Raw genomic sequence first — 24,334 nt, 5'->3', positions numbered from 1 at the left:
GTTGAAACTGTGTGCGGTTGGTCTTGCGATGAACTCTCATGTTCTCTTTCTTTCTTTCTTTCTTTCTTTCTTTCACCCTCATTGTTGTGTACTTTGTAGTCTGTACACATTCTCGGGTACAAAAGACGCTGTTGTCGTTGTTGACGTCGGCAAATAAATCATCCAGTATACGCTTTATATATCTGTTCACGCATCATATCGATAAAATATAGTGGGAGAATTGTAATGTCATAAAAATCATAGTTGTTCGTGCTGTTTCAAAGAGCACGAGCACGCTGCACACTGCACATCCTTCATTGGGCTATATTGCATGAGCTATGTGCAATGTGAAAGTGCACGTCTTCGTTGCTTGACATGTTCATTTGTGCAAATTGTCAAAATTTTCGTTTCGCTACACACATGTGCACATTGGTATACCATATTTTATGTGTGCACTGTGCATGTGTGGCTGCGTGGATTGAGCGCGAAACTTAATAGTGCTGAATGCAACAGAATATGTACAATGTACATGGCACAAGCGAATGGTAACAATATCGCGAATGCAACAGCATGCCACCAGCTAGTTACAAGACGAGAAACCACAGTAACAAAACCAACAAATAAGCCAAAAATATATTTATATTGTATGATGGGTTTTGGCTGATTAAATAATGGTTGTAGGACATGTTATGAGTCTGCACAAATTCATACATTACTTTGGTATAAAATAGCTTATGTGAGTAAATTAAAATGCTTTTTTGAATAGATTCGCAAAATGCAGAGTGATGGAATGGGTAACAGAGATGGTGAACCATATATTATAATGTTTGGAATATATAGTATCGCGTGCATACACAACAACAACAACAACAGTAAAACCGGGACTAAAGTGGAATGCGCTTTCTGGGGTAGAGAGAGAGAGAGAGAGAGAGAGAGAGAGAGTGAGAAAGAGACACGAACGTACAAATGAAGAGAGTAGAAAAAAAGTATAAAAATAAAGACAGCTCTTTAAATAATTTAATATATAATCTACAGTTTTATTATACTCAAAGGAAACAAACATACATGTAGTACAAATAATTGTAGTCGCGTGCTGATTTTTGCCACGGTGTGAATTTTGTGCTTGCGCTTCTCTCTCTCTCTCTCTCTCTCTCTCTCTCTATGTTTCATTTCATTCGGTTAGATTTCACTTCATTAAAACAATGCAAATGATCGTGTGTATGCAACAGATGAAGGAAATTCCGAGAATGTTTTAATAAAGATGGAAAAATGTGTGTGCGGTAAGAGGGCATTTTTTTCGCCTAATTCCATTAATATCGAATACCGTAGTTAGTGCATATTACAACGATATACCTACGCCTTCAGTCGTCAATTGTATGTGTTGGTAAAAACACGACGCGGTCGCTTTGTCAAAATTGATTGAAAGCTTGATCATTTTCAAACACGCTAAATTCCGCATCAACATGTTAATTTTGCTTGTCTTTCACACTTTGCACCATCAATTTTAGTGGCACGAATTTGTGCAAATTTTCATAAATGATCCAACCCGCTCGCCTTCTTCACCACCACCAGAGTCGGAATGTGGTCACTTTTGTTGTGTGTATTTAATTGCAACGTAATTTCAGTTATTTCGCGGCCAAATGAGTTACCAGCACCGCTTTTTGTATGCACGATGACATCGAGAGCATAGAGTCGGTTAGTTTTTATTTCGGTTGGTTGGCACTTGAAAAATGCAGCCATTAAAGTGATTGAACTGGTGCAAACACTGTGTCCATTTCTTGTATCATCATCATCATCATTGAACCGAAATGGAAACCCGGTTTAGATTTGTTTGTCTTCCATAAGGAAATGTTTGGTTTTCGATTGAAGGGTACTTCTAAGCCACGGCACTTTTCCAAATACCATCGTACAACTAATACAGTATTTTGTTTTTCGTGTGTGTGCTTTTTCGTTATGTTTGCCTAGGGGAATTTATCATTCAATGCAGTTTAAATGGTTGAAGTCTTTTTCCAAATTCAAACAATATTCTTATGTTTACACACAGATTCAAAAGATTCACTCAGATTCAACACATTACTGTGAAGAATCGTCATGAATATGGTCACGGTCACGGCGCACGGTAACGTTACTGATGTTTTTCACATGCTCATAACTCCGCTATCATAATAGATAACAAGAAAGAGTAAAGGCATAAATTCTAGCTAATTATAATAAAATTCATTTAATACAAGGAACTCTACAGTCTGTGTACTTGTTAAAAAAATGTATGAAAACTTGCGAATTTTCTAGGTATTTTTCACACGCTTATATCTCTACAAAAACCAAAAAAAGTTCCATTTTATGATTCGATTATTGTTGCCCCTTACTCGATCTACATTTTTTGTCTTCACTCTTCTGAAATATCTCTGATAGTGGCCATGTTATGAGCTCATTTGTATGTCAGTAACGTTACACCTCCGCGACCGTGACCATATGATGAATCTGATGAATCTGATGAATCTCGTGAAACCAAATTGAAAATGGCGACAGAACTGTCAGTCGCCATATTGGATTTCAGTAAACAAAAGATTCATAAGATTCGTAAGATTCACACCATTTGGAAAGTGAATGATTCCCCTAGATGTTTGCCTTATTTGGATAAATGGCTATATTTTTCTTAACCCTCGCTCAAAATTGAGCCATTGTGTATAATGTGTAACTTGAAATGCTATTACGATGATTATTTCTGTGAACGATTTCAATTTGATTGAATTCCGGAAAAAATAATCATTTGCAACCAAATTCACGAATATACACACACAAGCTTATAACTGTGTAACGTTGTCGAGAATTGAAAAAAAAGGTTAAATATTGTAAACATCATAATATCATATCAGAACAAATACCTCATGTAAAAAACACTTTTCTGAGCAATTAGTCAACCGATTTTGATCAAACATTTAGAGTTATCAGCTTGTGTTTTGCTTATCACAACACATTTATCTTTGCAATAATTTTATTCAATGACGTATATTTACAACCGATAAGCTCACGATAATGACTCCTTAATTACACAGATAGCAAGGATAACGTGTTTTTTCTTATGCGATCGATTCGGATGTGTTCAGTCAAAAGAACATTGTGACACAAAAGCCAATAACTGTTGATTAAAGTGGTTATAGAGAAAGAAAAGAGAAAGAAAACCACAAATGGTTTGAATCTCTTCAAGAGAGGAACTCAACAATATCAACCAAAGAGTGGTTGATGCTAACCGACGAACAATGTAATCATCCTTTAACTTGCCTTTCACACGGGAATTACACAGTGCACTTATAAAAGTCGAGCTTTTCTCTATCTCTCTTTTTCTCGTTTTTTCCATTCAACATCAACAACCACATCGAATCAATGGGATATATTGCTCAATCATTTCAATGATAGGAAAGTTTTCAATTCAGTAACAGCAACACAAACACTTTTTCTCCTTCGTGTTGCGCGACGTTCGTTAGTCAAGTGCTGCAGTGGTTGTTGTGTGTTGTGCAAATTTTCATCGAGACATCTATTTATAATTCATGTAAATATTGGCATGTCTGTCATCTTCATTATTGCTATTATCATTTCAATATAAATGCTTGTCGAGCGTAAAACTCTCTTGCTCTCTTAGTCTCTCTCTTTCTCTCTCTCACTCTCTCTATCTCGAATGGATCATCCACACTTCGGCTCGCTCATGTTCATTCATTTCATTTCATTTTGTGTAAATATCAAGCCTTAAAAATGTTCTTACATCGGCACAATTCGTGTGTATGCATGAATCAATAACATTGAATATTTATAGTATGATATGAATTGAAAACACTCATAATCAAAACCATGCAAAAGCCAGAAAAATAATAAGGAAGGATATAAAATTGCACGCAGAGCAAAGTACAAGCCAAAACAGCACTGCATGCTTGCAATCGTGAAGCCAATGATACTTTATAATTACGTTGCTTTCAATTGAAGGAGGATTCATTACTGTGATTTGTTATTTGTAATTGGAAATGTCGGTTGATCGGCCGGTGATGTGTACTCTTTATTTTCTGTGCCTTTCTTGTTCTCTCTTTCTCTTTCGTATGGAATCGCGCGCGTGGGACGTTCACAACCACGCCGAATCTCCGATATAGAGTGCATACAAAATAAGAAAGCTTTCAAAATCCATTGAAAGAAAGAGAAAGATCGATCCATACAACCATAGCACCAGAGAATATATAACGCTCGCATTCAAACCGAACTCTATGCGCACACAAAGAACACCGAAAAAGGTATCACACGACAGGCTATGGAACAAACAACTACAATCGCATACGCAAAAAGGCGATACACACGCAAACCCAATACATACGCAGACACAGGCACACACACACACACAGAGAGAGAGAGAGAGAGAGAGAGTCACTAGGAGGCATATATAGCAGGATAAAATCTACATGCCGCTTCGAACAAAAAGCGCGTCAATATACACAAAAGCGTCGAGCATAGCAAAAGAAATAAAAACAGGCGAAAAGAAAGCGAAGAAAGAGAGACTAAACCCGATAATAATACACAAATACATAAATTTTGCGTCGTATCAAAAGCGCATGTACGCACACGATATTCTGGCCGGAAATCAATATTATACGCTACTAAAAGACATTCCATATGAGTTTTCGTTTTAGTAATAAAGCTTTCAGCTTTGGTGATTACATCCAAATGGTGAAAATCAAATTGACTGAATGAGAAGCAGACGAAAGCGAGCAGGGTGGAAAGTGAGCAATAGAGACGGATAGAATGCCAAATGGCGAACGAAAACATAACATTCATGCCCATTATGCGTTCAAAGTCGAAGTTAAAGTCAAGCTAGAATAAGTGTATCGCATGTAACTCGTAAGCAACATAATCATAATACCAATTACAATATCATTGTGTACAAATTGGCTTTTACGCCCGCTGTAAGCATATCTATTCGCTCCGCGAGCATAATCAATCTCACTAAATTCCAGCTTTATATTTATTTATAACCCAAGACGAAAATGAGAAAAAGAGTACAACAGCCGAAAATCAAGCAGCGGCTACAGCCGCAATTTCAATCTCCCAACAATGAGCGCTATGCACAATAAAAGTGGCAAACAAGCGACGCATCAGAGTTGTTGAGAACAAGATGATGAAGAAAAAGAGCGAGGGAGCGTGAAAGAGCATGAGCAAAGCGCCGAAAAAGACATGTCAAGAATAAGTAGCAGCAAGTCGGTTATTACACAGCCGGAACACTCGTAACTGTGTGGAATAACGTGGGCAACCAAAGCGTAAAAAATATTGCTCGACAGCATCAGCAGCAGTTCTATGCACATATTCGTCGAAATGCCGAACGCACTTATCTTCATCTTAGCAAACAACCATATATACAAAAAAAATAGCGCCCATTTCGCCTTTACTGAAAGATTGTCAGCTTTGGCATGTGTATATTTAGATGAAGCGCGTCGTACTCAAATAAAATTGTTTCTCGTTTAAATCCCACATCGGGGAAAAAGCATACGCAAAAGCATCCAGTGCATTAAATCGAACGGAAGCAAGAGAATATGCGTCTTTTTTCTCCTGCTTTTTTTCCCTCTCTTTCTCGCTCAACAACACATTTTCATTTGGCCTTGAGCATCCTCGACATATTTGCTGATTCGAATTCAAATCTTGCAAGCAAGTGAGAACAAAAACCGCAACAAGGAGCTGCACGACTTTTGAAGCAACAAAAATGCCAACATAAATAGTTTTTATGGCATTTCGAATTTCGAAATGTTGCACATAAGAGCCGCACACACACACTCACACACACACAGGTATGAGCTCTACAGTTGTCGAAATTACGTTTGGTTGCTCTTATATTGTCCTCTCTCATCCACTGAGTTGTTGATGATGCGACTTTTATTTCTTTTTTCACCACGTGCATAAAAGCCAAGTGAAAGAATTCCAAGTGCTGAGAACATGAATAAAACAATCATTCGTTTGTTCTGTGCTCTGTATTCTCTGTTCCATCATGTGAATTGCATGCGATCTTTTGCTCTTGACATGATTTACTGCTGGAGCACGACTCACGACGACGACGACGACGACGACAACAACGGCATCGACAAAGAGATCCCCAAAATACCATGCACAGGGTATTCTGTGATGTCGTGTGCATGTCACACGCGTCCACACTGTGTCCATGCTCTGTTTTTCATCGACGTGACTTAAATTTAAGTCAATTCCGAACGAATTTAATCAGCAAACGATATATTTTGCTCAACTCTTCTTTGCTTTCCTGTGCCTTTTTCTTCGGTACTATTGCTGTTGTCACATCGTAGTCGTCGTTAAGGCCATTATGACTCAGAAAAGTAGAGCGGATGACTGGAAAATGATTGTACAAACTACCGAAAACAATAATGGAACAAAGAGGCATTCTATGCGGTCGTACAATTGGTGCTGCGTTGTCGTAATGAACATCGAAATTGGCATTTAAAAGAAAACTCTATCGCTATTCACGACTAAAATGACAAAAGTAAAATGATCCCATCTCAGCACATCGAATAAGAACATAATTATTGGGAGTGTGAATTAATTCGTGCGGTTTTTTTTGAAAAATTTAAGCTTTATTTCGAAAAAATGTTTATACATTCAATGTTCAAAGTATTGTCCATCGCTAGACACTACATTCTGCCATCTTTCTGGCAACTTATGGATTCCATCCCGGAAAAACTGTGCCGGCTTGGCAGTGTGTGAGTGTGTGTGTGTGTATGTGTATGTGTATGTGTATGTTTCGTATTTTATTGTGATGGTTCTTTTTCTTCATGAAATTTCAATTGTTTCGCCCAATGCATTTGTGTGGCATACTCATTTATATTACAAAACGGCCGCAAAGCATCGAGTTCTGGCAAGGATGCAGGCGAAACGCTGAACACGTTCCGTCGCTGAATATTCTCTCTCTCACTTCCTTGTATAGGCACACGGCCCATAAAATATTGGGCCAACATTTAGCAAACGAACAAAAGCGAAAGAACATGAGAAAACTTGCATGCCAGCCACGGTAAATGTTTTCTATGGCCACCATCATCGTCGTTGCTGCTGCTATTGCTGCTCTGCTATTGTTACTGTTGTTGCTGTGTAAATATATTTTTTGTTTTGGTACACAAAACGGGATCCGAAGAGTGCACGGAATGTACCAAGTTTATATGCAAAAACTTTCTATTCCCTCCATTTTTTTTCAGATGATATTTTTCGAGTCTATTTTTTCGCTCCGAAAATTATCCAGTTGCGGTGCCCAATTCATGCATTCAGTTTACGGTTGAAAATTTTAAATGGGCTTGTTTTTATTGTTATTCTTGTAGTTTTATTCAATTCAAATATTATTTATTTCAGTGGGATTCAAAAAACGTCGCTATTTATTTTAATATTTCTCTGTCTGTCTCTCACTCTCTCTCTTCCTCTTCTCCCTCGTATATTGTAATTCATAGGCGGTGTTATGAGTTTCGAAAGTTTTCTCAAAAAAAGGGAAAGAAATGGGATATTAGAAATTGCCATTGTACGAATGGGGGAATGAAGCGCGGCAACATGAGAAAAAAAACCAGCAAATCTATTCCAAATCCTTGAATATACGACAAGCTCATTTTCAATGCCATTGTTATTACTCAAATCCAAAATAACATAAAAAATGTGCAGAAGAAGCGGAACAAACACATACATGCAAAAAAAGAATATCTAAATGATGCTTGAGAAGAATATGTGACCTAAATCGGTAAAAATGTAGATCAGAACTCATTTTGGATTGTCTTCCGTACGCAGAGCCCCTCGTTTCCCGATAGTACTTGAATATGAATGGTTTGGAGCGAAAATGTAATACAGAAAAGTTGAGCGGAAAAATGTCAGCCTTTCTGATCATGAAAATAGTAAACAATACAGCGGCACCTGGGGACTAAGTGCAATGTGTCATACTTTCAACGTTTGAATTACACAGACGCACTTACACAGACGCATACTTGTTACAGCAAACTATGTGCATGATTCTTCATTTCTCCAACCAGTCGCCAGGTGCCGCTTTATTGTTCTTGTTTGACGTTTCCTATCTATTTGTACAGACGATCAGAGAGGCTGAAAAATGTCAAATAAAAAGGGATAGCTACACACAGAAAAGAATCCCCGGAAATTTTGGGTGTTCGCCGTAAAATTTGACATTTATACATAAATTTCTATGTACATTTTACCGGCAACACTTCAATTTTCCGGGCGATGACATAATTTCAAATATTCCAACAGAAATTAGCGCCATCTGTCATTTCAAGCGGTAAAATATATATAGTATTTGATAAAATGTTCGAAAATATGTCATCGCCCGGAAAATTGAAGTGTTGCCGGTAAAATTTATATGGAAATTTATATATAAATGTCAAATTTTACGGCGAACACCCAAAATTTCCGAAGATTCTTTTCTGTGTGTATATAATTCACTATAGTTTACTATACAGTTTACTATATAGCTATCCCTTTTCCGCTCATTCATCATCGACATTTTTTCGCTCAACTTTTCTGTTTACATTTTTGCTCCAAACCATTCATATAATTCTCTGTTCCATTCGAATTAAATACCGTGAACTAATGTAGAAAAAAACTTTTCGCTACGCTCTGCGTTCTTGAGTTTTTAGTTACTTAATCTATTTTGTTGTTGCACAACAAACTATTTTTTGGCGCACTACATGAAATGTATTTCATCAAAGTAACTTTGAAGTAAAATATTTATTTGCAAAATGAATTACAAGATCTTGGTTTTATTTCTTTTTTGAAATATACTGCCTTTGGTTTAAATTAAATAAATAATATGAGCATAGAATCGAAAGTCACTTTTTATTCTGTTCAAGACCCAGAAAATACTGTACGGAAAAAGCTTGAAATAATGTAATTTAAAAAAAAAAAAATTTATCATAAAAATTTGATTGGTGCTTTGAGATAGTATGCACTCATTTGTCGTTACTGCCACTGTTTTAAATTAAATAAAAAATATGAGCATAAAATTCAAATTCACCATAATTCGTTTTATCACTCGAAAAGTATTAAGAAAAAAAAGAGCAGATTAGTGGCTCTACATTTCATGTAGTGCTAAAAATGCATATGAACATGGAAGCACAAAACGTATCCTTTTGTTCAAGTTTTCCATTTCGTGAGCGTCTCTTCCGATTCGGGTCTTCTTTTTCTGCGTTACACTCATTCTCTTCCTCTCTCTCTATCCGTCTCGACATATCCGTAACACTTTTCGTTCATTTTCATCTTGTCCTTATCTCGAAACATGCTCATAAATATGCGCCATATAGTTTTGCTTATCTTCCATCTACTCGGGAATTTCGTTTGTGCATATATCAAATACACAGAGGGAGAAAAGAATCGAAATGGAAATTCAACATTTTTCAAGCATTCTTCAAGCTACGCTATCGCATGATGAATAGACGATTAAAACTGGTAATCAATTCGGTTGCGAATAACAGAAATCTTTTTGTATGTACAATATTTATATTTTCTCTTCATTTCTATACTTGGAAACCGCAGAAAAATGTGGCTCATAGTATGGGCTCAAATCACGTGTTCATAAACCCAGAAATCAAAGGGCGCAAAATAATGATGCTCGAATGGTTCGTGCGTTCGTTCGTTTCCAGGCTGACTATATTTGGATGTGATAAAATTCAAATTATTTACAGCTGTTTGATGCTCAGATTGTCGGATTCGTTATTTCTTGTATTCCGTTGATATTTTAACAATTCATTAACACCTGTTGCCACCTACGTGAATGTCCTCGCGTCCATCGCCCGTTACAAAGCTTGCTCCGAAAAATATACACTCCCCACCTGAACTTTTTAATGATCAATCGCTCATTAATGTCGAAACAATACCAATTTAAGATATAATGATTTTAGCTCCAATATTAATGCTATGCACCAAATTTGTTCAATAAGACTTTAGTGCTTTTTGAATTGCTGCATTGAACATTTATATGCTGAACAGTATCGAGGATTTTTTTTATTGTTGTTGTTGTTGTCGGCAACTAAGTGTCCGGCTCAAGAGAATGACTCAGTATGTGTAGTGTGTGTGAGTGTAAATGCGTTCCATTGAGACAAAAAAACGAAAATTGCCAAACATATCAAATCACACACAAAACCGTAGCAGAGAGAGAGAGAGAGAGGAAAAGATGGGATAAAAAAGTCATGATTTTTGTCTCAAAAGGGAACTCAAAAAGAAAGAAAAAGCCAGAACAAAATGACGTTTGGCGTATCTTTGCATAATTTATTGGGTTGAGCAAAAAAATTAGATAGAGAGATGAAGGGAAAGAAAGGGAGAGAAAAGGAGAGAAAGGGAGAGAAAGGGAGAGAAAAAAATTTGTTCGAGGAAGTGAAAAATGGGGAAAAATTGTTAAAAGTATATGTTTGTTCATTGAGAGAACTACCATGTATATATAAGCCAAACAAAGCGTAGAGTGCTAGTGGCATTAAAAGCCGACGCAATGGAAATATAAAAACCAACTGAATAAATCACGATTGACGAATCGAATGAGCGATAGCCATAAATTTATTTCAATATCAGTGTATTTTCTTCTTCTTCTTCTTCTTTTATGATTCTCATTTGTCTTCTGAAACTTCTTTTTCTTTTCGGTTAGAGGGAGTTTGGGAGATGCGTTGATGCGCACAATAAAGAGATTTGGTTAGACACATAGGCATACATAATTCGGCAGTGAAAATATATATTTTTATATGGGGTTGAATTAAAGTTATTCAATAGATTGATTGCGAGCGAATGGGGCTGAAGCGGCAATACAAAAGTCGCCGGTTGGCGTCACATGAACACCACACAGAGAGAGAGAGATAGTCACTCTTCAGTAAAGTGCTCACACCAGCAGAAAAAAATACATGTAAAAGCGCACGAGTTTGCCATTTTTATTATGGGAATAATTTCAATTTAGACGAACCCTGTTTTTGGAAGCCTCAGACTATGCATTTCGCGTTTTTGTAATTTTTATAATATAGATAATTCTATGACGTTGAACTGATAGTCGAGAAAAAGTGGTGGTCGATGGCGGCAGTGTCTGCGGCAAACGCCACCAAAATCATATAATAGACTTACAAACTCGTGACGACGACGACGTCGACGTCGACGTCGATGACTACGACGGCGATAGCAATTGAAAAGAATGAACACACATACCATGAAAATGAAAAGAAACGGATAACGACCAACCGAAAACCCGCGTCAATGGCCCAAAGAGTACCAGCACGCAGACAGTCAGACATGCATTGAAAAAAAATGTATGATGGTTGAACGATTCCCCTTTTGACATGAGCCGATGAACGAGTACTTTGCTTAATTTTTATTTCCCTTTATTCATTTGATTCAGCCGCTAAGTTCGAATAATGTCGAATTGTCTGGAGAACACGCAGAGAGAGAGAGAGAGAGAGAGAGAGAGAGAGAGCGAAAGGAGAATTCTGAATGGATAAAATCAACAAGAGCAAAACAGACAAAAAACATCGTTAGATATAAGCACTGCTATAAGTTATATAAACAAACAGAGCGCGCGCGTTGGCCAGAAAATAACCAAGCGAATATCATAAAAATATCGGCATATTTCGGACTCAAGTACACTTACGCTCCGACAAAACTCCATCAATCGAGGGTAGACACATACTATACGGGGCCGCAACCACTATCGTCAAATAAGTAATCGATAAGTTTTGTAAACATCAAATGGCGTTATTGTTTGTATGAAGCAAAATTGTTTGTTACTTGTTTGGTATTCGGGAGCTGTCGATTGAATAAAACGAGAGTTGGAAAACGAAAGAAAATCAATTTGTTGAAATGAGCAAGCGATTTCCAATGATGGAATCTCTCTACCGGAACACGAAATTCGAAACGGATTATTTTTTCTCACCATCCGTTTTTGAAAGGTTCTATCGTAATCACAAGTCATGTCCGTTTGAGTTAATGTTCAAGATGAAATTGTGCTCCGAATTATTTGAAGCGTAATAGGGCTCATAACGTCACTCTCTTTCTCCCTCCCGCCCCACCTTCCTCCCTGCCAGCACACACACAGATTCACTTTTTGGTCGATGTTTGTTTAATGATAATGGTAATTGATAATTGATATATTGGCGCGGTGCGGTGTAGCATGTCATTACGAATAGTGGCAAACGGATGGCGAAGCGAAATGAAAACAACGCGAAAAACGGTTAGAGGCGTTTATTATGAAACATAAACCATATAATATGAATATTTATTCCGTTTTATTAAATGTCGATTAAATACTTTGTATCGGAACGGCTCTTCGTCGGCACATACGCACATTCACATCAAGTACTTTAAACACATTAATATTTATGAATGCCGATGTCGAGATGGAAGACACGATACACACAAAGTACACGACATTATTATATGTTCAACATAATGATCATATCACATTTATGTCGGTATATTAACGGAAGCTCTGTCTTTCTCTCAAAACGGTTGTTGTTGTGAGTGTGTGTCGACCAGAGGCTGCGATTTCTAGCTTCTTAATTGGATTTTGTTGTGGCTGCGGAAAACAAAATATGATTTATACAAATTTCCGAATGGTTGGCGGGGATTGCACAACTATAAATGCCGTTAAATATACTCGCCGATTTGTCACATTAAAATTTAAATGGCACTGGACTTTTATCGCGATTAATTTTTCATTGTGCACTTCACGACCATAGCATAATTGAATCATTTAAAATGAAATATTGGCGACATCCAGCATATTGTGGTTTGAATCTAACTCAATGCAAACATACTATTTCAATCATTTCCAATTTCCGAACTCCATTTTCTCATTCCGTGCCAGTGTCAGTGCGCTCTGTGCTCCCTTGCACAAACACACCACTCGCTCACTCAAATGATTTGCCTGCAGGATAACATGAGCGGCATTGCATTTTGTCGAGAGCATAAAATTGCAAGCTGTTGCACACTCGATTTTTTATCGATTTTGAAATGGATCACAAATGTCACATGGACCCGACCGTTCGTTTCTCGGGGCATTGTTTGATAGTTTGTTGATCATCTGATATTTTAAGACAAATTTATTGTGCACCATGTGTTACGACGTGCATAAAATGAATTGTGATTGATGTAAAAGTGGAAAAGCACTTGTTTCTTCGGTCCACACACTTACACATATGCATGCATATATACAATACCCTGGCACAATTTTATTCGAATTGTTTGGGCCCGAACGTTTTTACGTTCAATTGGCTGAAACAAATGGCTTGGAAACAGGTGTATCAATTCAATTTTGATGGAGATTCAACAGGATTTCGATCCAATGACATCAAATTCATTGTTTTAACACGATTTTTCTCGTTTGGAATAACCCATTTAATTCTGTCCGTGCGGAGAAAGATATTGTATGCTGCGACACAGAAAATAAGGGTGAAGAATAAAAATTGCGTGTAAAACTGCTTCCGTCTTGTTTGTTTATCGATAAATATGTTGTTCTTTTCTTCTTTTTTTTCTCTTATTTCCACCGACTGTGTGTCTGTGTGCGAGCCGCTCATTTTTTCATTCAGCATTTTCATTCTACTACTGTACTTATAGTTTGATGTTTGATACCTGGTCTTTAAATAGACCCAGTTGACATGATTCTACTAGTGTGTGTGTCTGTGTGTCTGTGTTTGTAAGGTGAAAAGCGGAAAATACAAATGATCGATTTGTGAATATTTAATGGAAATTGATTCATAAATGTTGATAGAAGCAAACACGTCGACACACAAGATATTATCGACGCAACAGAGCAAACAACCCTTTATAGCAAACGAATCGGTTGCTCTGAAGAGAAAAACCCACAACTAGCAACAGTAAAATTACTATATAGTTGAGGTAATGGCCAAAAATGATCCAAAATAGGCAGTACAAAAACCAATACACATTTATGAGCTTGTATCAGTGGTCAAGCCAACATTATTTTTCCGTTTTCGTTGTTAATACTGTTTTAGTTCACTTTGCCATTCGATGTGACTGTGCTTGTGTGAACGGTCATTTTGTTGTAATATAAAAATAACAACGAAATGAAAAGCAATTGATTTGAGCGTGCGTTTGCCACCGACAAAATGAAAGAGTAGAAAAAAAATACCTCTGACTCATTGCAAACTATGGACAGAAAGAAAATGCCGAAAATTAGTAGTTTGTCGCTCCAATGTCCACCAGAAATGGCTGGAATTTTCAGGCAGGTAGTAACGGAGCTTTCGATTAAAAATTCAAATGCATGCCATTGTTGCGGCGGAATAGAACAGCCACAGCAACAACAAAAAATAGCCAGTCAAGCAACCAAAGCAAGCTCTTCTGCTTATTAAACTGGTTGAAAGCGGTTCTGCTTCTCTATATGGATGGGTCAAACAGTAGTAAAAGGCATTAATTTTTTTTTTCATTTTCTTTCGCTCTCGCTCTCTCACACACAGTTTCGATTGTCCGTCGTGTTTGACGAAAAGGGAGTCGCCGTAAATCGCATTATTCAAACTATGTTATAAATTGTATCCCAACATCGAGAGCACCTTGAATTAAACACTGCAAAAAAATAAGAGAAGAACAAGAGAGAAAAAACGGAACTGAAACCGAATGGAATTTGATTGGGGTTGCATTATTATAAGATTAAAACTTGAAACAAACACTAATATGTGTCTACAATGTCTACATATTTGCACGACGATCGAGTTCAATTCTCCGAAATGTGGTGCAGCCCAAAGCAAAGCGAAGCACGCCCACGACACACATACCATGTGATGAGTTGTTTGAGTGTATTCATATAATTACAATTTAAACGCTGTTCCTCGTCATTTGCCGTTGTCTCCGTCGGTAGCGATCAATAAGAAAAAAAAAATTGTCCAAGACGGAGTCAAAACATGGTTGCAGTAATAAACAAAAGAATGACAACCAAACAAACAAGAGCAGAGCCACAACAACACCGCATCAAAAAAGAAGACAAAGAAAAAGAGAAGAGAAAAGAAACCAACAAAAAAAGAATGAAACGACAGACAATAGACATTTTTTCCTGTATTTTCCTAATATTTCCCTGTCACGAATGTTATGAGATAGTACCACGAATGCCAAAAATCAACCATCAGCTCGATCATCGTTGTGTATGGTTTGCACTGTAAAAATTTATTGACCAGACATGCTAATGCATTCACAATGGAATATACGACGTGTTTTCTATCTCTCATCAGAAAAGAAAGAAAAAAAACAAGAGAAACTCTCGTCCAGTTTGTATGTGTATTACATTTTAGCTTTTCTGAGTATGTGGTGAATACGATACGATTATGATTCATAAACTCACTTACAACCCTGGATAAGAATAAATGAGTTACGTGTAAGCGTTGGCTTTGCTTCTCTACTCTGCTCTGCGGTTTACAGTGCATGTGCAACGTTCAAAGTACTTTTTAGCACTACATGAAATTTAGAGCTACTAATCTGCTTTTTTTTATTAATACTTTTTGACTACTCAAACAAATGTTGGTGAATTTGAATTATATGCTCATATTTTTTGTTTGATTTAAAACAGGTGCACTAATGAATATTTAATATATAACATTTCATATATAAATAAAAGATTGACATACAATTTATATTTTTTTTTCCAAACTATATTTTATCATACATTTTATTTGTTTCTCGCATAACTTATAACTAATTCTCTCAATGAGTTTCGAATAATAACCTCAGGAATTATTTCCTCGTCAGAAAATTCACAGTAAAAATTGTCCATTTAGGATTTTACGAACGATTTTGACAAGTTTGAAAATAACATTGAATTCTATTTCAATCACAATAAAAATTCAAGACAACTTAGATTAGATACATTTCATGTAGCGCGCAAAAAACTAGTTTGTTGTGGCAACGACAAAATAGAATTGATAAATCAAATCTCAAGAACGCAGAGCGGAGCGAAGCGAAGCTCTTCGGTCTTGTTTTTATTATTACCATTCGTTTCAGCTATCTTTCATATACGCGCATTCAAAATCTCTATCGTTGTTGCCATCATAGTGCTTTGGTCGGTTTGTGTGCAGTGTATAATTACGCGGTAGTGCGCGCGTGTGTGTGCGTGTGGTTTATTTGCCATGCAATTGTACGGCACTCTTCGGCTTTTCAGCGAAAGAATTGGCCTGAAATCGCGCGCACCGCGTTCCATGCCCCATACTCAATTTCATGCATAAAAGAAAAACCATAAAACGAAAATTGCTTTTGAAACCAATATAACGGAAATTGGCTTGAAGCCTTAAATCGATTACGATTACGTTTAAAATCAATAAAAAATCAATCTTGATTTTCGATCGCTTTCAATTGCTAAAGTTTTATACGGTTTAAACTAGTTATTCGCTGGCTGGCTGGCTGGCTGGCTGGCTGGCTGGCTGACTGTGTTTGTTTCATTTTTTTACGAATAAAATGAGTTTGAATCGAGTTGCCGGATGACCTTATTTCATGTTATTACACTGCAATGATTATTTCGTTTGATTTTCGGGTGTGATGGAGGGACTTTGTTGCCGAATACAGTGATATATAAAGGTGAAATGGGTGAGAGACGGACACAATTCCGAGCCCATTTACCGCACCATTTATTTTATCGATATGAGGCAGTGCAGAGAGAACCATATACATGCACATCGAGTGTCAATAGCTCTTGATTAGCGGTAGAACTCGATAAATTGAACATTGCCCATATTTCCCTGTCATTGACAGCTGGATCTGTGCATCTAACATGATCACTGACCGTAACTGATTGCAATTAACATGGCTGCATCAATTGAAATTAAAATGTGAAAATCAAATATTCAAATTCAGTGGTTCATTAATTTTAAATCGATTTTGTTTGTAATCGGCTCTTAAATTTATTGATAATTTTTTATATTTTTTTTTGTCGCTTTTCTTTGCAGTGAAATTGATAGCACATCATGGTAAGAAGAAAAGGTACTGGCTAGCAACAATGGAGGTGCATCACTAGACAACACAAACAACAGAAGAGACAAGAACCAAAATAGCAAAAGAACAAGTAGAAGTAGTAGTAGTGCCAGTCGCGACGAAGGACATACTATTGCGATATGACCACAAACCCATGATGGAAAATTCGTTTGGTACCGTAATGAACACATCGATAATAGATATTTGGTCCGAAATTGTTTGTTTGAAAAATTTGTCAATTGTATTGAATCCCTCATTCGTACCACGCCGACAGTGTCATAAGTGGAAAAGCAACCAAAGCAATCAAAGCAACAGCTTACGAAACCGTGCACTCGATTCGAGCGATATTAAATTGCGAATCATGCAAACAGGGCCATTAAGGAAATACGAATCCTTATATGCGACTGAAGAGAGACATGAGTAGATTTATGTAGCGGTGAGTAATAAAGAACATGAACTATGCCACATTTTTTTTGCGGGCATCGACTCTTGCTTTCCCTCACTTTCCCTCACTCTTTCGTTTGCGATATTGTTTTGGTTGCATAAGCTGAAAATGATTCATACCTTTGGATAATAATGGTTTTGCTCTGTGTTTCACCCTTCAGTGACAGCTCTATGTTAGGCGAACGTGACCGAATTCGTAATGCGGTGGGCTGGGAACTGGATGAATCAGCAACGTCATCGAACAACAATGGCGTACAACAATCTAGTTGGGTTAGCGGAATCGGTAACGTTGGTGATGGCACTGAGAACAATAGCGTCGGCGCTACTGCTCGATCATATTCATTACATCAATGTGAGTAGCCGTCCAAAGCTTGTTTCTTTAAATCTCTCATTTTAAAGCGCTGTTTTTTGCCCGTTTCCCACTCTCTGTATCCATCGTCGATGCGTCAGCATCAAATGGGAAATGATTGTGTCGATAAAATCAACAATGAGTGGATTGACTCCTGAGAGCAGAGCAAAACTGCACTCAGCAGTCTTGATATTCAAGCAGTTGTCGAATTGTTCGCCTGAATATCTGAATCACATGTTTATTCGTAATGGTGAATCGTCACGTTATCCTAATAATCTTCGCATAAATTTCAATCCGCGTACTGCATTTGATACTCGCGCATTTAGTTTCTCTGCAATTAACTTTTGGAATAGTATACCGGTCGAAATTGAAAATTCCAAATCTTTAGTCGCGTTTAAAAATAATCTAAAGCATCGGTTACGTTCTACGCAGTATATTTTCTGAAATTTTTCAAATCGCGAATTCTCGGACCATTGTTATGAAATTTCTTATCCAATCTAGATTTTAGTTTGTGATTTTTCATTTGATTTTTCCCATTGATGTTAACGTAGTTTAATTGTAAAAACTCATCATCATTGTATTTTCCCTGGTTCTCCAGAATCAGGCCGGTTTTGCCATGGTTTTCCGGACCCAATTCTGGTATGGAAGCTTCACTTTTATATCATCCCTCCCCTGACTGTAATCTCATTGCAAAAGACGCACCATGGGCGGAATTTATGCGAAGGTCCTGCATCTAAGCGTCTGACAGCTCACTTCTAGCGCTACGATACAAGTGTCAAAAGTTGTGACACAGATCGTTCAATGTATTATTGAATCTTTTTTATATTTGTTAATAAAGTAGACAAAAAAAATAAAAATGTCACGAATGTGCAAAATTGATTTTTGTGAGAGCGTTGCACGTGATAAACATCAATTTTATAAGTAAAAAATGTTTCTTTCATTACGGAACATTGTTGATGCGTTCAATTTGTCGCGTTCATGAGTGCGTTTAACGACGTAAAGAATTGAAATGAACTTCACTGAATGCGATCATCGCAAATTCGTGTTTTACTTTGTTTTGTTAGTGTGGTGCGAGGGTTGTGAATTTATGCCGTATTGGGTCTATGACCAGCATGTTCGCAGCTCGCTGTGAACACATATTGTCATAAATGTAGGCTTCGTAATAAATAAATAAAATAATAAATAAATAAATAAATAACATTGCCACAATGAGAAAACCATTTAAATTACCTTGAACATAGTGCCGTTGGCGGCGTTCATCGCCGTGTTGCTGGCGGCTTGTGGTGATGATGAGAATGATCGAAATGTGCACGCTCATTATCAAGCCATTGATGTTGACGTGCCACCGCAGAGAGTAAAACTTATTTCACTTGCTTATTTCTCGTCTTCCGTTTTGTACATTCTTATTAAACCAATTCGGCAAACCATTACCAGACGATGATGACTATGACGATGCAGACAACAACAATTTCGGCGAGGCCAGCGCCGTTGGCACCGGAAAAGAAGTACGATATGCACCACAACATTCGAATCCAATTTGCAACCAAGCACCATTACAAAGAGCACATTCCAGGTAAATTTCCTGATTAAAGCTAAAGATCACAATCTCTACTCTATTTAGATTGGACTTTGCCATTTTTGAATTGCTCATATTTATGTGTTTTCGTTCCATCAACAAATGTGCCATTGTATTTTGGCTATTGTAGCAGATCGTTGTCATCGATACAGCCAGAGCCCTTCATGATATCGCAAGCAAAGCAAACGAATCGCCGTGTATCGATCAATGTGGGCGGTGTACGGCACGAAGTACTGTGGCGTACATTAGAACGTTTACCACACACTCGGCTCGGCCGATTACGCGAATGCACAACACATGAGGCGATCATCGAATTATGTGACGATTATTCTTTAGTTGATAACGAATACTTTTTTGATAGACATCCGAAAAGTTTTAGTTCAATATTAAATTTTTATAGAACCGGTAAATTGCACTTGGTAGACGAAATGTGCGTGTTAGCGTTTAGCGATGATTTAGAGTATTGGGGCGTCGACGAATTGTATTTGGAATCGTGCTGTCAGCATAAATACCATCAGCGCAAAGAGCATGTGTTCGAGGAGATGCGAAAAGAGGCGGAAAGTTTGCGACAACGCGAAGAAGAAGAATTCGGCGATGGTAAATATTCGCAGTACCAGAAGGCATTGTGGGACACACTCGAAAAACCGAACACCAATCTGGCGGCAAGGGTGAGTCTATTCGTTTGATTTATTCCAAGTTTTCTTTTTCCTTGAATATACTCTTGATGAAATAACGTTAAATAATCTTAAACTTTTTCAAACTTTTTTTTTTGAACCAATGTTCAATTGAAAAAATAAATCATTACGAATTATTTAAGTGACACAATTCGTTTGTTCTAAGCAAAACTAGTCCAGTATGGAGACAGCGGAAATGTTTACGTGTGTTTTGAGTAAAATGATCAGGCAATGCCAAAAAGATCGTTAGGAAAACGAAAGTAAAACCAAAGCAAATACTTTTACACAAAACCAGAATACTAACCACAAAAAAGGAAACACTTAAAACAACTTTTTTACTCAGGCTCCTGAATACGAATTTAAAACTAGCTCAACATTTTCTTTTCGTTCCTTTTTCGCTCTCTCTCTTTAAATTCAAATTTGTATTCGCGTTTATCGTTTTCACTTTTTCTTTTCATTTTTGATTTCTTTGTAAAAGTTTTGTCGAGCTCGAAAGCTTAAGTGATACGGTCGATTCGATTTTTAAATGACTTGAACTTTCGGTCGGTGTGTTGGTGGGACGCCGATGCGAATAGGTGATGAACTGCCATTGTCTGCGAAATGACAAGGCTCAATGAGGATTATTGTGAATTCCTATTTCCATAAATTTTAAAGTCAACTCGCCGAATAATTGCCGAGTTTCAATGTGAAGCTTGAGGTCATTAAATGCGTATAAAAGATATTTTGATCCATTCGGCTGATTATTAAATCGCCTACTTATAATGTAGAACATTGAATGCGACAGGGCCTCAATTATTTCGCATAAATGCCACAAGATTTTGTTTTTGCTGCTTCTCATTTTGTTTCGCCGTTTTTCTCTGCCAATTTCTTGTGTACACTTTTCGGGTGATTAAAAAACCTTCATAAATTGCGAATCAAGTTTTTTTGGGGCCGTTAAAAACATAAACAATGTGGTTCTTCATTTCTCTCGTCTGTTGGACGGAAATATGCAACGATCAACATTTTTATGTGCACCGGCCACTGTGCGAACATACCTGAAACAGCTGAGAACGACATCACGTGAAGCACAAATGCGATGGCACAGTCACCCACATTATGGGTGAACGACAAATACACATTGCAAATTCAGAATTATTGACACAATAAATTTGAATGCTAAATATAAATTTCTCCATTTCTTTTGTCGATGTTTCTTCAGCGGTCGGTCGTTTCAGTTTCGAACGCGTTGCTGCCTATTTGACATGACAAATCATTGCCATGTATATTTTTGGATAGACTCTCTCCCTCTCACTTTCTTTTACGCGACGCAAACACTAGCTGCATTTGCATTTTGTCACACAATGCCGTTCACATGGGACATTCATTCAATTGTCGCTTTTCGACTTTGCCGAACGTTAATAAAACTTTTCGTACAAGGGAGTTTCACATAACATTTGAATATTGAAAACATTCCGGAGCCATTTAAATATAGTATCAACATAAAATACACTTTGCGTAATCATAATTTTTGCGCTGAACTCCTTCCGGCACCGCATGATGATCGGCACTCGTTCGCATTAGTCCGAAGCCCCGGCCCAAAGTGAAGCGAGAGGAAGGAGGGAGAGAGAAAACACAACAAAAACCAGAAATAATAGCGACAGCCAACAAGTAGCAGGCAACACACGAAGACATTGAGGCATTGAGAGTTGTTGGTGTTTCGGAGCTACACCGAAACAAAATGACGGAAGTCGAAGAATGTTTTTCCTTTGGTGCATTAATCAAATTACATAAATCTTGAGCGCCTCGTGCAATAGCTATTTTTTTTGCATTCAACGAAAACAAAAAGTGAAAAAGAAAAACGTGACGAAAAAAAAAAATTTGTTCGTCAGTTTCTTTCAGTGCTTGTTCCTGACGAAAATTCACTGCAATCTCAGTATAATATAACACACAAACACTTCGAGTAGCGAACAAATGTGGCATGCACCCAGATCGACAGATAAATAGAAAACCGAACGGGCAAAAGAGCGCGTCGATGAGGTCGAGGTGACTAAAATGCTAACAACGACGTCAACAGCTCAACTCAATTTATCCTCAAAAAAAGGGAATTGCATCGAAATCCATCCAAAATCTATTGGGCCGCATGTGGCAAAAACGGTTTTTCACCTGGATGTCAGCCCATTCGAACGAGAAATATTATAAGAAAATTTTCAGCCAGAACAAATACCACACCACAAAAAAACAGCATACCATCGAAATGTAAATAACCACATTACATATTATGCCTGGCTAGCGCATGCATTGCAATATGGAAATGAAAGTGGCAGGCTGTTATAATGTCGCTGTTGTGTGTCATCGCATTGGCATTATGATGTGTTTACTCTCCTCGTTTTCTCTCTCGCTTTCACTATCCTCTCTATCTGATTTGCCTATATATTTATTGCAATATCGCAACAGTATAGCATTGAATAATTAAATTTCATTTGAATTTGTAATTTCATCTTATGGTCTCCCCTTTTTTCCCCTGGTGCTGTAATTCAGAATCGTAAACGCGAAAAACATAAAGAATATGGAAAAAAGTATCCTGAACAAACGCGCGTGTGGGAACTCACCCACTCCAAACAACCGACAGAAATAATTGTCTGTTTTCGGCGGTTTGAATTCAACCGCGCGAATGAACACCATATAAACGCAATGTAAATGCTGTCTATTCCACATAATATGTGTCAGTTTGCATTCGTATAAAGCTCAAAGCACAAATCAAAAGCGGAAAATCAAAATCTCGTCAAAATCGCACCAAACATCAGAATCGCACCATTATTCATTGTGAGCTCTCTCTTTCTCTCTCTCTCTCTCTCTCTCTCTCTCTCTCCCTCTCTTTATTCTTCGAGCATGCAGTGCCGCAATTCACGCATTTCCATATTTTTACGCTTTAGTTGGTGTTGTAAAAGAGATTCGGCGGCGCGAATGTTGTTTTCATTTTTCATTGAAGTTTTTTTTCCACTTCTCTCGTTCTCTATATTTTGGATGGAGGGCGCATGTTTGCTAGGATTATCGCAGCCACTAAGTTATTTAATAGGCCATACAAATGAAAGCATTCTCGCAAATCGTGCAATAAATTTTTGAATAATCGCTACATTATTGTTATTAACGTTATGCAAACACAGAGGAAGCGAGACGAGAATTGAGAGAAACACACACAATATTGGTATCCGGATAAAACACAGAAAATAAAAACGCAGAAACGCCAAAACGCAGAAAAAAACACAGAAAAGACAAAACACAGAAATAAAAACACAGAAAAATGAAAAATTTGATTTTTGACTAAAATATTCATAGATTCTGACACTAAAAATTTCAGGTAGGGTCAAACCAAAAATTCCTTTGGGGGTCATAAGGTGATTGGTTGTGGGTAAATTCGTATTATTTCAATACTCCAATGAAACAGTATTGAGAACGGCTTTCAACCATTTTGTAAATCAATAAGAATTGATTTGAAACAACACTCTAAATGACTAGGCAAGCGAACGAGTTAAATCATTTCTTTATTTTAAAGAAAAAGATTTTCAGGCGACTGCGGATTCGAACCACAGGTCTTTGGATTGCCGGTCCACTGCTCTATCCAAGGTGGTGTTTTTTCTGCGTTTTGGCGTTTCTGCGTTTTTATTTCCTGTGTTTTATACGAGAATCCACAATATTGTATTAACATTGCGTCTGTTTTGCCGTTGTTGCCGTTGCCGCCCTTTTGATTGCGTTTGAAATCACAATTTAATCGTTCGCATTGACGCGGTTTTTCATTCGCATTCGGAATCACAGGCCCAAAATTATAAACCCATTTCAAAAACTACTCAATCATTTCAAACGCTCAACATCGCAATGTGTTCGAAAATAAACACAAACACACACCAAAATTCATCTCTCCTGACAATATTTGGAACGAAATCATAACTTCACGGTGATATACACATTGTGTATATTAACGATATAAAATCGACCCCGATCAATATATCTCAATCATTTTCTGGATCGATGATTTTGCCATGTATTTTTTTTTGCATTCATTTCACTACAATACAACGTTCGGTTCGAAATGAACAATTCACGTGAAGAATAAAACGCAGAACTGAATTCTAAACCAAAAGAATTAAAATAAAAAACAACGTCAACAATTGTCCAAATCCAATGGGAAATGATGTGTACTAACACAATGTGTCTTGCTTTGCTTTATGTAAATAAGTTGTCCGTGAAACTACTGAAATTGTATATTTTGTGCTTTAAACCGAACAACAACAAAAAAAGAGAACTAGCTGTAATCAAAGCTTATGCAAAATGTGTAGGGGAGTGTACCCGGTTGTGGGCCTAGTTTTGTTTTTTGCCCAT

The 24,334-nt window shown here is 37.3% G+C and overlaps 1 protein-coding gene across 12 annotated transcripts in view; it reads left to right on the top strand.

Annotated features, from left to right (window-relative positions):
* Positions 1-24,334, top strand: part of LOC129578379 (potassium voltage-gated channel subfamily B member 2) — a 93,784-nt gene that overhangs the window by 27,443 nt on the left and 42,007 nt on the right. For 11 of the 12 annotated variants that reach the window (XM_055466860.1, XM_055466856.1, XM_055466852.1 and 8 more), the window contains exons 3-6: positions 16,911-17,371; positions 17,541-17,731; positions 19,163-19,301; positions 19,435-19,972. In XM_055466860.1, coding sequence (XP_055322835.1) covers positions 17,551-17,731; positions 19,163-19,301; positions 19,435-19,972 — 858 coding nt within the window. In that variant the 5' untranslated portion in view covers positions 16,911-17,371; positions 17,541-17,550. Of the gene's footprint in view, positions 1-16,910; positions 17,372-17,540; positions 17,732-19,162; positions 19,302-19,434; positions 19,973-24,334 lie in introns of those variants that run through there. The other variant, XM_055466862.1, reaches the window with a different exon arrangement.

This window comes from Sitodiplosis mosellana, unplaced genomic scaffold, assembly GCF_009176505.1.
Source record: "Sitodiplosis mosellana isolate CC-2019 unplaced genomic scaffold, AAFC_SMos_1.0 Smas_scaffold_6226, whole genome shotgun sequence".
NCBI classification, from domain to species: domain Eukaryota; kingdom Metazoa; phylum Arthropoda; class Insecta; order Diptera; family Cecidomyiidae; genus Sitodiplosis; species Sitodiplosis mosellana.
Note: the sequence above shows the minus strand (reverse complement) of the source record. Positions and strands in the feature narration are given on the sequence as shown.